A 13,772-nucleotide genomic window follows, 5' to 3' on the forward strand; every position below is an offset into this window, starting at 1 on the left:
AGATAAATCGATTAAAAAAATGCCGGTAAATCGTGAACTTTGACGTCACGGCATACGCTTCCGTAGGCGATGACGTCAAATCAAATGTCCCGAGCAAAAACGGCAGTATATGGTTGGATGTACCCGGGACTTCCCATACGTTTCATAGGAGGGGTTTTTCCAGCTCACTGAAACTGCTCAAAATCATGTGCTTGTAGTGTTTCCTACCTTTACTCGACCAAAGTGATCTAATTTCTGTTCATTGAAATGACTCAAGATCATATCCTTCATAGGTTTTTTCAGCTCACTGAAATGGCTCATACACCTTGTACTACTTTTTCCTATGAAGTCTTTCTATTTTATATTGAGATGCATGTTGTGGTGTATTGAATCTTTTACTCTTCTGTTCCCCCCCCCCCCCGGGTTGTGAGGAAATGACTCAAGCAAGATCATATCCTTCATAGGTTTTTTCAGCTCACTGAAATGGCTCATACACTTGTAACCTTGTATTACTTTTTCCTATGGAGTCTTTCTATTTTATATTGAGATGCATGTTATGGTGTATTTGAATCTTTTACTGTTCTGTTTTCCCCCCAGGTTGATGAGAACAGCATTGTGTTCCACGGAGATGGAGAGAGTGCTACGGAGAACTATATTGACGAGATTCGAAACCTGAGTGAAGATGAATACGCTAAGAAGGCGTTCGTACGCTACAACGCTCTCATACCAGCTGGTGAGTTCAAATTTTTTTTTTACTAAGAGGGGTTTTCTTTTTCAATTCTTTTTGTTTTCTTATTTCTACAAATAATGGCCTCCCGGGCGTTGATCGAACCCGCGACCCAGCGCTTACCAGGTAGACGCGCTACCAACCAAGCCAACTAGACTGGCTTCTTGGGATTGATATGAGAATGTTTCAATCCTTTAAATTGCTAATAAATAAATACCTATGTACATATGGTAGGCATTGTGCAGACGTTTTATTTCTCTTTTTAATTCTAACTTCTAACCCATCCAGACAGTTTTTCCTTTTTTTCTTTTCTAATTCTAACCCAGCCAGACAGTTTTTCCTTTTTTTTTAAATTCTAACCCAGTTTTTTTAATTTTATTTCCTTTTTTTTTAAATTCTAACCCAGTTTTTTTTTAATTTTAACCCATCCAGACAGTTTTTCCTTTTTTTTATTCTAACCCATCCAGACAGTTTTTCCTTTTTTTTAAAATTCTAACCCAGCTAGACAGTTTTTTTTTTTTTTTTTAATTCTAATATATCCCCCTCATCTCATCAGGTACGGAGTTCGTGGTGCAGAGTGAAGGACATCTGTGTCGTATCTGCAACCTATTCCTCGGATCCCGGGAAGAGGCTCTCAAACACTGCAAGGCGTACGCTCATCATATCAGTTTGGTCAATGTGTTGGCCAAGGTAAACCAGGTATATTACTCGTCCCTCTCTCAATCTACTCTGTCTCTCTTCCACCTAACCCACCGCTAAACTGAGTTTACTAACTTCTAGCCCTGGATAGTTAGTTTGGTCCAATAGTTCGAAACTAAAATGGACGCGGCACACAAGGGATCAAGAAGAGACCGCCTTAACAACCGTCACGGTTTGAAAAACAACAGAAAAAGAAAGAAAGAAAGAAAGAAAGAAAGAAAGAAAGAAAAAAAAGAATAATAATAAAAATAAAAATATCGTCTACCGCGGGTGTTCTACTACCTAACCTCTCCTGTGCTTTCAACACAGCAACGAGTGTCCATGATAAAAAAAGGTCCAAGTAATGAAAAATGACAAGTTCATTAGGTTGACACACTTCAATATACGTTAAAAAAAAAAGAAATGAAGGTAAAAAAAAAAAAAAAAAAAAAAGTTTATAAAAAACCGAACTTTTTTTTCCTTTGAAATAATTCAGTTAAGTGAACATCCTCCTGAAAATCATGTAAACATAAATTTACTACTAGATTGGGTAGCCATCTTATTTTGGAACACTACGTAAGTACCTTCGTAACTACGTACGATACACGTACGCAATAATGTTAGAATTAAATACTTTTTTGTTTGATTATTATTTAAGAGACAGGGATAGTTGTAACATTCCGGTACAATCTTTATTTTCAGGATACCTAGCATCTACGGCTCTGATTGGAAGAAAGATACTCTTGTCCAGTTTCTAGAAAGTAGAACAATCGACATGTGGCCGATAGAGATCAGAACCAGACTTGGATGGTAAGTAGGTACATTTAGCGATTATTTTAATCTAAATCATTCTCGTTTTTGAAAGGTATAAGATGAGATATGATTTATTTGTAATACATTATGAAGTTTGAATCGCTTTTTGAAAGATATAGGCTTTGTGAATTGGTTTATAAATAGGTTATGTTTATAAATAGGTTTGGAAAGGTACCTAGACAACATGGTTTGATAGATGTCATTTAAACTCAAGAGCTGAAAATCCAGCGCGGTCGACTTTATGATCTTTTTAGCCATTTTTCTTGAATGAGAAAGCCAATGGAAATCTTTTATTTTTATTAATGTTATTAGTTGGCACCATAAGATGTCAATTTATTTATTATTTTACAACCCTCGAGAATTTTTTTCAGTGAAGATATTGGAAAGTTGAACCTGTCTAGTTGGATTGGGGAATCCATTCCCCAATTACAACCATAAATGAAGGGGCCATGATTTGTTTTTCCCCCTTTCTATCCAGGTTTCCCATTTAGTCCCAGACAGGTTCGACTGAAACACCAACTACCCCGGTTTCCGTGCTCTCGAGTTTATTTCATCAAGTATTACAATGGGTTCAAATTTCTTTCCCAACTTGTAGGTAATACAACATCCTGATAAATATTATTTAAAACAGCATTTCCCTTCTGAAGAGATTTATATTAACAGATTTACAACATAGACCTACGCGTCTGCGTAAATTTTAAACATCTAAGAATACACACAACACGTAACACATTGAAAGACAAAGATAAATGTTTAATTTTTTTCTTTTCCTGGTGAAATAAACGTTTAAAAATAGACGGTTTAAATGTGAAAGAGGATATTTTAAAATGAATTAAAGAAATACATAGAAATGGGCTTATGTGTTGAAATTAAAGGTCTTTTTTATTTTCTTCTTTGAAAAATGGGGAAAAAAAATCAAAAATAAGGATGGGTATGTAACTATGTAACCATGTAAGTGAAGGGTGATTGGTAAATTGGTATGTGATGAAATGAAAACTTGGTGAGAAATGATCAATAATGATATTTCTGGTTTCATAAATTCATATTAATCAAGTGTTGTTATTATTTTTGTTGGTTTCTTAGCTACGAGTATTTTGCTACTACTTTGGTATATTTTTCAATTTGATTTCAGTTTAAATTATAAAAGGACGTCCACAGAAAACACGTCAATTTTGGATAAACTTTTGGAGCTCGTTCCTTAGCTGATTACCATTTTTTTTTTTTTTTTTTTTAATACAGATTGGTTTCTTAGCTACGAGTATTTTGCTACTACTTTGATATATTTTTCAATTTGAAGTATATTTTTTCAGTTTAAATTATAAAGGACGTCCACAGAAAACACATCAATTTTGGATAAACTTTTGGAGATCAGTCAAAAGGAAGGATGGCCTTAATCTACCTACACAGGACGAATTAAAGTGTTGACTGATAGAGAGAATTTATTTATTTATTTTTTTTTTTTTTAGTTGATTTTGAGTGTTTGAAGTTACCTATAAGGAACTAAAAATAAAAATATTCAATTTTTTGTGCCTACATTTTCAATTCACGAATCCATCTTTTTCATGAGCACTATATCTCTTTCTGAAATTTTTATAATTTCACATTCTAGCAAAATATTTTACAAATACATATTCATTACGAAAGAAAACCAAAACAATCTATTGCAAAATACTATCTTTTCATAGATAAAACACAAAAAATATTTTGATGGCGTTGAAAAATAAATAAAATGAAAACATGAGATCCGTTTTGTATTTCTTCTTCAAAGAAAAGTTTAAATTATTTTTAAAATTATGACGCAAATAATTTTTGTCTCAGTTTAGGTATTTGGAGACAGTGTATCTCGTCAACAAAACCAGACACATTGAAATTAAATGTTATACACAAATTGGCATTCAGAACCTTAAATTTAAATAATATTAAAGTAATTAGATAAATTATACAAAAAATTGTTTATTTTATATAATATTTAGTCTAATACAGTTTTCAATATAAATAATATTACTTTAAAAAATACAAATTAAAAAGTATTCGTGATATTTTTCAATACAATACAATTTTCATGTTGAAGGAAACTACAAGCACACAAATAATTTTCTTCATCAAAGTTTACTTTATCAGTCAAGATTTATCAGTTAATATGAACGAGGTTATTGTTTATTGAATACTTCTGAGACTAGATTTTGTTTAATCTTTAGTCTAAATATTAAACACCTGTAATATATTTGTTTGTTCTAATTTATCTATTCTCCTGGTAACTACAATATTTTCAGTACATATCAAGGTAATTAATGTATATTACCTGGCACATTATTTACAAATAAGATTTTACTCAACATTCAATACCTGGGTAACATATTGTACCTATTCCTGAAGATGTAGGGTAATCCAAATACATTGATGGCATTATTTATGTGCTTTGATAATTTTATATATTTTTTATTCGAACTATTATTTTATTTAATTTAAAATTATAAATACTTATTTGAGCGTTATTTATTTTTTGGAGGAAAATTTACTAAATAAGATTTTACTCAACATTCAATACCTGGGTAACATATTATACCTATTCCTGAAGATGTAGGGTAATCCAAATACATTGATGGCATTATTTATGTGCTTTGATACATTTTATATATTTTTTATTCGAACTATTATTTTATTTAATTTAAAATTATAAATACTTATTTGAGCGTTATTTATTTTTTGGAGGAAAGGAACTAAAAATAAAAATATTCAATTTTTTGTGCCTACATTTTCAATTTACGAATCCATCTTTTTCATGAGCACGATATCTCTTTCTGAATTTTTTATAATTTCACATTCTAGCAAAATATTTTACAAATACATATTCATTACGAAAGAAAACCCAAAACAATCTATTGCAAAATACTAACTTTTCATAGATAAAACACAAAAAATATTTTGCTATTCTATGTTGTCGAGGCAGTGTATGGTTGGATGTACCCGGGACTTCCCATACGTTTCATAGGAGGGGTTTTTTTCCAGCTCACTGAAACTGCTCAAAATCATGTGCTTGTAGTGTTTCCTACCTTTACTCGACCAAAGTGATCTAATTTCTGTTCGTTGAAATGACTCAAGATCATATTCTTCATAGGTTTTTTCAGCTCACTGAAATGGTTTTTTCAGCTCACTACACCTTGTACTACTTTTTCCTATGAAGTCTTTCTATTTTATATTAAGATGCATGTTATGGTGTATTGAATCTTTTACTGGTCTGTTTTCCCCCCAGGTTGATGAGAACAGCATTGTGTTCCACGGAGATGGAGAGAGTGCTACGGAGAACTATATTGACGAGATTCGAAGGCATACTACGGGATGGGCATTTGGGCATGCTACGACACAGACGTGTCTAATGTAGCAGTTGTTTGTTTAATTGCTATGAAATAAAAACGGTGTCTGTCCAATTCAGCTCTAGAAAATAAAAACAAACGGGTGTAGTTTTACTAAGTAGACTTAGAGCTTTGCAGATTTTATTCACAATTTTTATTAATACTTTTTTTAATATAATATATCTTTTTTATATTATTTAATAATAATGTGAGAGGTTCTTTTATAAAGGTAACACAAAAGAGGGGGTAACTAAAATAAATTAACGGAAACATCTACCTAAGTGATAAAATTAAAATACTAATAAATACCAATTTAAAATGCTCAAACTTTCGAGTGTACTGAAGGTACCTTCATAAATATGTATTGAGGAGTGTTCATTTTCAAAGATGTGCCAATGGTGAAAACAAAAGCATATGCTGTAATTAATATTAGGGCAGATCTCCGAAAAATATTAGTAACTACTGGTAGAAAATATTTTCCGAAAGAGATGGGAAGGGCGGAAAAAGGTAACATAATCCTATGTCTGATGTTATTTGGGGAAAAAATGAGAGATTATTTGAACTTTTTTTTTCCTTCGAAATAATTCAGTTAAGTGAACATCCTCCTGAAAATCATGTAAACATAAATTCTTTCAAGTGTACTGAAGGTACCTTCATAAATATGAATTGAGGAGAGTGTTCATTTTCAAAGATGTGCCAAAGGTGAAACTAAAAGCGTATGCTGTAATTAATATTAGGGCAGATCCCAGAAAAATATTAGTACCTACTGGTAGAAAATTATTTTCCGACAGAGATCGGAAGGGCGGAAAAAGGTAACATAATCCTATGTCTGATGTTATTTGGGGAAAAAAATGAGAGATTATTTGAACTTTTTTTTTCCTTCGAAATAATTCAGTTAAGTGAACATCCTCCTGAAAATCATGTGAACATAAATTCACTACTAGATTGGGTAGCCATCTTATTTTGGAACACTACGTAAGTACCTTCGTAACTACGTACGATACACGTACGTAATAATGTTAGAATTAAATACTTTTTTGTTTGATTATTATTTAAGAGACAGGGATAGTTGTAATATTCCGGTACAATCTTTATTTTCAGGATACCTAGCATCTACGGCTCTGATTGGAAGAAAGATACTCTTGTCCAGTTTCTAGAAAGTAGTTTTGGAACACTACGTAAGTACCTTCGTAACTACGTACGATACACGTACGCAATAATGTTAGAATTAAATACTTTTTTGTTTGATTATTATTTAAGAGACAGGGATAGTTGTAACATTCCGGTACAATCTTTATTTTCAGGATACCTAGCATCTACGGCTCTGATTGGAAGAAAGATACTCTTGTCCAGTTTCTAGAAAGTAGACACATTCCTACGGTGTATCAAAAATTAGGCATTGTCGTCTCTATTGCATCTCTTTGAAGCTGACCCCCACCCCCCTGGAATGTTTATCTATCCGCTCTCTGATTTCAGGCCCGCAAAACCGTCAGAAAGCGTTCGTACAAGGACGGCAAAGATGATGAAGATGTCGAAATGGTAAGTCAGAGCTCAGAATTAACAAGTTTATCAAAGATTTTAAGTGACGCTTCTCTCTTTAGATTTCGGATCGATAAGACCTCCGTTGTACACCTAAGGGGGAAAAAAATAGAAATTAGTTTTGAATTAAAATCTTGGTTGTTATGGTAACAATAGAAACAAAATCTCGCTTGTCACGGTTACAATAAACATAAAATCTCGATTTCGGAACGATAAGACCTCCGTTGTACACCTAAGGGGGGGGGAAAAAAAATAGAAATTAGTTTTGAATGAAAATCTTGGTTGTCATGGTAACAATAAAAACAAAATCTCGCTTGTCATGGTTACAATAAACATAAAATCTCGGTTGTCATGGTAATTTAAACATAATATCCCGGTTGTCACGGTTACAATATAAACAATATCTTGGTTGTCAAATTAGTTTTGAATTAAAATCTTGGTTGTTATGGTAACAATAGAAACAAAATCTCGCTTGTCACGGTTACAATAAACATAAAATCTCGGTTGTCATGGTAATTTAACCCTTTAACGGGCAAAATACAAAGGGTCGCTTTTTTCTTTTAAAAAATGCATTTTTATGGTCTATATGGGGTCAGTGTTAGGTTTTTTATACAGTTTTATTTTATTTTAGTGGTTTTTAGGGTGGGAAATTATTATCCCAGAGACTGTTTGGATAAGTGAATATCAGTATGTCTATTCAAGGTAAATGCGGTAATAGTACCCAAGTCTATGCAGAAGGAGGCTTTACAAAAGGCACATGAAGAGGCACTGGGTTTCCCACCTTCCCAATATTTCCACTTTCGCGCCAAACTAGATTCTTGTACTCGTTGGTATTTATCATAATAACAAACCTTGAAGTATTTTGCACACGATGCGTTTGAGTGAACACACTCTGAAGGCGCCATAAAAATTAAAAAAAATCCGTTTACAATGAAAAGCGTGGTGGGAAATTATTATCCCGGAAATTATCATCCCGGTTGTCATGGTTACAATATAAACAATATCTTGGTTGTCATGGTTACAGAAGGACGTCACAGGAGGAGAAGAAGGTAACTGGATTGTTGCTCAACTGCTGAAGTCATGTCACACTTCCATGCCTTGCCTTTTCGCTGGGATTTAAACCAGCTCAACACCTGAAGGTATATTGTATATCTTATCTAATTAATTGTCCTCACGAGGTTGAGTGCACTCGGAGGCGACATCTCGGAAAGTCAAAGTGTTTGATTCTACCACAAGAGTTCATCTAAGTGGTAAGTAGGAGTAGAAAGTATTCGAAGAGGGGAGGTCTTGGGCCTCGGCCAAGATGAGGGAAGGGATAGGGTGCGAGTTACTTATCTTCTTCGAGGAGCACCAGATCGTCTGCCACCACATCGCTGATGTGCAGATAGATGATCCAGTACATGAGGTTGAAGCACACGAAACACACGGGGAACACGATCCGCGAATACTTGTCGATGTCGCTCGGCGTTATGCCGTACAGCTTGTTGATGTCTTTGCCCGGGTGAATGAGATGGGCGCCGCCTCCAGGCCCCGGGGGGGCGTTGGCCTCTTCGTCCGTACTCCGGCCGTTGATCGTGTTCTCCAGCGTGCCTCCTTTGGAGTGAGCTTTGGGATCGTACACTTTGAACCGCACCTCCTGGAACCAATGTTGGTCCAACCACTTACAAGAGACACGGCGCGAGCGGGTCGCTTCACATGCAATACTAATGCCTACGCCATATTTGATGCCTTATGTCTTCACCCCGATACCCGAACCCAAGAGTTTTCAACCTATTCAATAAATAGTACCACGTGACACATTTGTGGTCTTTTGAAGTACTAGATCTTGGCAAGTTCTGGGATTTGAACCCACCTCCTCCGGTTTAAGAGTCAGTACTCCCGCTAGGCCACAGAGATGGGCACTCACGACCTGTGGTATACGTAATACGTATACGTACTCCGTTGAAAAGAAAAAGAAAAAAACATGTCCTAACACCTAACCTAACGCATACCACAAGTTCAGAACCCATGTTCTAACCTAACGCACACCCCAAGTTCAGAACCCACGCTCTAACCTAACAAGAGTTCTGGCGTGCGATACTCACTGTTTGCTTGGGCATATGATCGTCCACCAGCGGGCCGTGATGCCCATGTGGTGCATAATGGCCGCCATGATGACTATGGTGACTGTGGCCGTGGCCTGCATGCCCTCCGTGCGAGCTGTGAGACAACGTCCCGTGACCTGGACAGAAACGTGAAACATATGAAAACCGTGAAACATGTGATGAAAATCGTGAAACACATGATGAAAACCGTGACACATATGATGAAAACAGTGAAATATAGGATACTGTTTCAAGGCTATTTCTGAATATTTTCCAAGACGCCCAATCCAAGACTTACCTGGCGGCCCGTGTCCAAGTCCAAGCTGGCCCGGATGTCCGGTCGCCTCTATTGTTTTCTTCTGCTCCGCGACTTTCTGTAAGGCCATGAACCGGTTTTTTCGCATCTGGATGCGCTTGGCCATGTAACCGACCGTGGCGTACTCTGGTGGGGGAGAAGAGAAACGAGGATATTAGTGGTGTGGAGTCAGCTTCTTGGAGACCCCTATTTAACCCTTGTCTTGTAACCCTCACAAAAAGCTGAGATTCTCAAGTCCCGGGATATCAGTGACTGCTGGCTATTTCGGAGATCATTTAATCCCGTAAAGTCCACAGGATCTGGTTGCAAGACCAGTAAACCGCACTCGGGAATTTCCCTTAAAAAAGTCCCCGTTTCTATTAATGTAATGTAAGACCAGTAAAAAAGGCAAGATTACCTTACCCCAATAAGACTAATTTCAGGGTCTCTAGTTATTTTTGTACCTTTTTGTAACACTAGGATTATGGAACCGACTGAATTGCTACGTCGAGAAAGCGGGGAGTTAAATCTTGGAACTTTCTGTTCGTTCAGTGACCCAGTAAAAAGTTAATTATGATTCTCGGGAGAAGTTACCTACATACATACATTGGTATGTTATCTTTTAAATGTTACCTATAAATTGATTTGATAGAAATCTAAAATGTAGAGTACTTAAAGCATAGAGTAGGTACTTTCATCTACTATTCGGAGGTGTCCGTTAAGAGAGGTTTCAATGTACGAGGCCACACTTCGAGGTTAAAGTTGATCCAAACGGATTGCAAGAATCTACAGCTCATTAGGTTTCTACCTCACTAATAATTAAGCATTCTACAAATTCTACACCTAGTCTCAACTGTCAATGTGCTGTAATATTGTTGAAGGGATTGCAAAAATATATTAAATTACTAATTACGTAAGAATCTGGATATGTCTTGAGAGCTTTCTGTATCGACCGTGATGGTCGACAAATCTTCAAAATAAAGACATAGGGTCCAATATTAGCTCAATACTTGCAGGTAGTTTTAATGATTTTATCCAGTACCTATAGGTAAATCACTCTTAGATCAACAGTCTAGCACGAAAAGGAACTAAGCTACTTTCATCATGCTTAGGCTGGTTTTTTGTCATATGTCTGAGACGCACTGTTGCTCAACTGCTGAAGTCATGTCACACTTCCATGCCTTGCCTTTTCGCTGGGATTTAAACCAGCTCAACACCTGAAGGTATATTGGCCCTTGTCTTGAAACTCTCACAAAAAGCTGAGATTCTCAAGTCCTGCGATATCAGTGACTGCTGGCTATTTCGGAGATCATTTAATCCCGTGAAGTCCACAGGATCTGGTTGTAAGACCAGTAAACCGCCCTCGGGAATTTCGTTAAAAAAGTCCCCGTATCTATTAATGTAATGTAAGACCAGTAAAAAAGGCAAGATTACCTTACCCCAATAAAACTAATTTCAGGGTCTCTAGTTATTTTTTTACCTTTTTGTAACACTAGGATTATGGAACCGACTGAATTGCTACGTCGAGAAATCGGCGAGGTAAATCTTGGAACTTTCTGTTCGTTCAATAACCCAGTGAAAAGTTAATTATGATTCTCGGGAGAAGTTACCTACATACATACATACATACATAGGTATGTTATCTTTTAAATGTTACCTATAAATTGATTTGATAGAAATCTAAAATGTAGAGTACATAAAGCATTACGAGTTATGAGGTTATAGAAGTAATGTTTAGAAGACATGCATGGCGTTTTGATTTAGACTCATATGTTTAAAAATACGTAATGAAAAGGTATTAGGATAAATAAGAAAGCAATACTCAATTATAAAATTACAATACATAAAAAAAGAGGCCCTACAGGACGGGACCTAGGGCCTCTTGGTATCCTTTTGGTGTCAAGCAAGTCAATACATAAAGATTTAATACTAGCACCATAGATAAAAATATCGCTCGTTGAACATGAAAAATCTATTTAAATCAAAGTTTAACCCAGCAAAAAGTAGCAATCCTAAGCCTTGATCAACATGATCGTTAAGTAATACTTGCTGAGCTCCAACATTTCCAATCTCAAATAGCATTTAATGAAAAATTAGAAAGATGCCGTCATTTCTCCAAAATAGGGGAGCATGCATGAGGTCGGAATAGTAAACAATGAAAAATCGAACATCAAAATAGAAAAAGAACAAACTAAGGGCCTAACTGTTGAAGATGACATTTCAAAGATAAATTACTTACAATTAATTAATATTATAAAAAATGGTGCATTTATTTTCTAAATATTCTGATCGTTATTTGGTTGTGCAATTATTTTCTAAAAGGGACTGGAACCAGACTACTTGACACCAGTTTCATAATATTGAAGTTTGTTCCTCAGATCAGGAATGTTGGTCACTTGTTGAGATGTTCCATCGCCCATCTGTGTCATTTTCAATGATAGCTGTACTGAGATATACATGGATCATCAATCTTGTCTCGCTTTTCTTTTCCATGATACTTGAATTCATTTGTGTTTTGTACAAGTTTTTCCAAGATTTGTTCTTTCCAATATGCCACTTTGTGAAAACGCAAACTCAAATCTAACAGTGCCAACTGAAGAAATAGGATTCATATTTTCAGACAATGGGTGTCATATCACTTTGCTTTCTCGAAGATATCCACACTTTTCTTATCATTTTATTCCAATTTTATCTGCCACTTTGTTATCTGGTTTGATCATTGATTGTCTGATTTGTGTTGGGAAATCCATTATGACAAGATTGCCTTTTTTTTCTTCTTTTCAGATAATTTGCATCATTATGGTCCTTTGATTATGATTTGATGATTTTTGGCATTCACCTCATTAATTTTTTGTTCACCTCATACTCGAAATGGTCCAAGAATCTCCTCAGAAAATACGCACCTTCCGAAGCCAAGGTATATGAGATGGAGCTGCTAAATCCACATTTTACCCTCTGAAGCTTGTTTGCATAATGCGAGGACTAGCAAAGAAGCATACTGCCATCGACACTACTTGCCAGGAATCTATCTAAAACGCTACTAATTTTCGGAACTTTTGTCTACACAATGTTGAAGTCCCAAATTTCAAAGCCTTTACTGTAAGAATATTTTACATCCGCTTCTATCTAAAACGCTACTAATTTTCGGAACTTTTGTCTACACAATGTTGAAGTCCCAAATTTCAAAGCCTTTACTGTAAGAATATTATGTACTTTTTCGTTTGGCCAATAATCATAACGAAAACTATGATGTTTAAGTTTTGGCTTCTACTCATGCGCAGAAGATCAAACTGCTCATGTGCAGAAGCTCAAAATGGGATTCGTATTACTATCGCAATGGTTAAATTTTATCTCCGTAGAAGCGCCAGGGAGTTTTCACCCACGATTGAAAGACAAAGCAAGGCGGAGCTATTTGAAAACCTAGCAATTCTTGTAACACAAATATGTCGATCGTTTATTTGTGTTTGTCCGAAGTTGCCGTTGCGTAATGGTTATAGGGAAGTGGGTTGATCAACACCATGTAGACGTAGCTCGTAGCTTGATTTAGTTAAAACTGACTGAGATGGCCAGAAACCAAATTTTCAAACCACACTCAGTAAAACAACTGGACCAATACCAAAAGTCACTCAAATCAACAGTTAAAGGGAAAAGCCAAATGATAAAGAGTGCATGCAAAACTGTCTACCTAGAGTCATATTTTGTACAGAAAAAGGACCTCAGCTTTAAATTTGCCCCATAGGAAATAACTCGAATATTTGGGATTGAAAAGTTTTAATAATTTTGAAGAAAATGATGAACAATTCCTGTAAGAAAGACGAACCCAAGATGAAAGATTTTGCAGAAGATATTTTCAAACCACACTCAGTAAAACAACTGGACCAATACCAAAAGTCACTCAAATCAACAGTTAAAGGGAAAAGCCAAATGATAAAGACACGTGCAATGGGGGATTTACATGAGGGCGGTTTTTTATTTAGCTGAAATATCCTGAATCATCCTGATCCAAATATAACATTTTCTTTCTTTCTTTTTTAATTCAGAATAATGTGGCCAGAATTCTACCCAAATCAAGGTTTAACAGCTTTCCATCCAAACCAGACTGACCCAAAGTGACCAAAAATCAGAAAATATATGTTACAATAAAAAAATATTCAGCCAAATAAAAAACCTCTTTAATACATTCAAGCATTTGTACTTGTTTACTAAATTACAGATTTACCATAAAGTATTATTAATCAAATACAGGGCCATCCTAACTTAATGTCCCAAAGGAATTTACTTTTCTCTCAAAGTAAGAATTTCTG

The 13,772-nt window shown here is 35.4% G+C and overlaps 2 protein-coding genes and 1 long non-coding RNA gene across 4 annotated transcripts; 2 read left to right on the forward strand and 1 right to left on the reverse strand.

Annotated features, from left to right (window-relative positions):
- Positions 1-576: 576 nt before the first annotated feature.
- LOC103520719 lies at positions 577-8,147 on the forward strand (the record flags this gene model as incomplete). Its single annotated transcript, XM_008485820.1, is given in 4 exon segments — positions 577-712; positions 1,263-1,396; positions 7,027-7,089; positions 8,114-8,147. Coding segments are annotated over 4 exon segments (367 nt in total), but the record flags the coding sequence as incomplete, so codon positions are not given.
- On the forward strand, positions 5,643-6,474 carry LOC113472126. The gene is made up of 2 exons (XR_003394570.1): positions 5,643-5,895; positions 6,198-6,474. It is a non-coding gene; the product is annotated as an uncharacterized LOC113472126 (long non-coding RNA).
- A 5-nt stretch (positions 8,148-8,152) lies between the features above and the next one.
- Positions 8,153-9,735, reverse strand: LOC103520720 (gamma-aminobutyric acid receptor subunit beta). 2 transcript variants are annotated; one of them, XM_017448604.2, is made up of 3 exons: positions 9,472-9,735; positions 9,174-9,310; positions 8,153-8,725 (listed from the first exon to the last, which is right to left on the reverse strand). In XM_017448604.2, the coding sequence occupies exons 1-3, from the start codon at positions 9,593-9,595 to the stop codon at positions 8,417-8,419; spliced, it is 570 nt and encodes a 189-aa protein (XP_017304093.1). In that variant the 5' UTR covers positions 9,596-9,735; the 3' UTR covers positions 8,153-8,416. The 2 variants fall into 2 exon arrangements, with proteins under 2 accessions (XP_017304093.1, XP_017304094.1); XM_017448605.2 differs by having other exon boundaries at positions 8,153-8,722; positions 9,472-9,730.
- Between the last annotated feature and the right edge of the window lie 4,037 nt (positions 9,736-13,772).

This window comes from Diaphorina citri, unplaced genomic scaffold, assembly GCF_000475195.1.
Source record: "Diaphorina citri unplaced genomic scaffold, Diaci psyllid genome assembly version 1.1 scaffold3976, whole genome shotgun sequence".
Taxonomy (NCBI): domain Eukaryota; kingdom Metazoa; phylum Arthropoda; class Insecta; order Hemiptera; family Psyllidae; genus Diaphorina; species Diaphorina citri.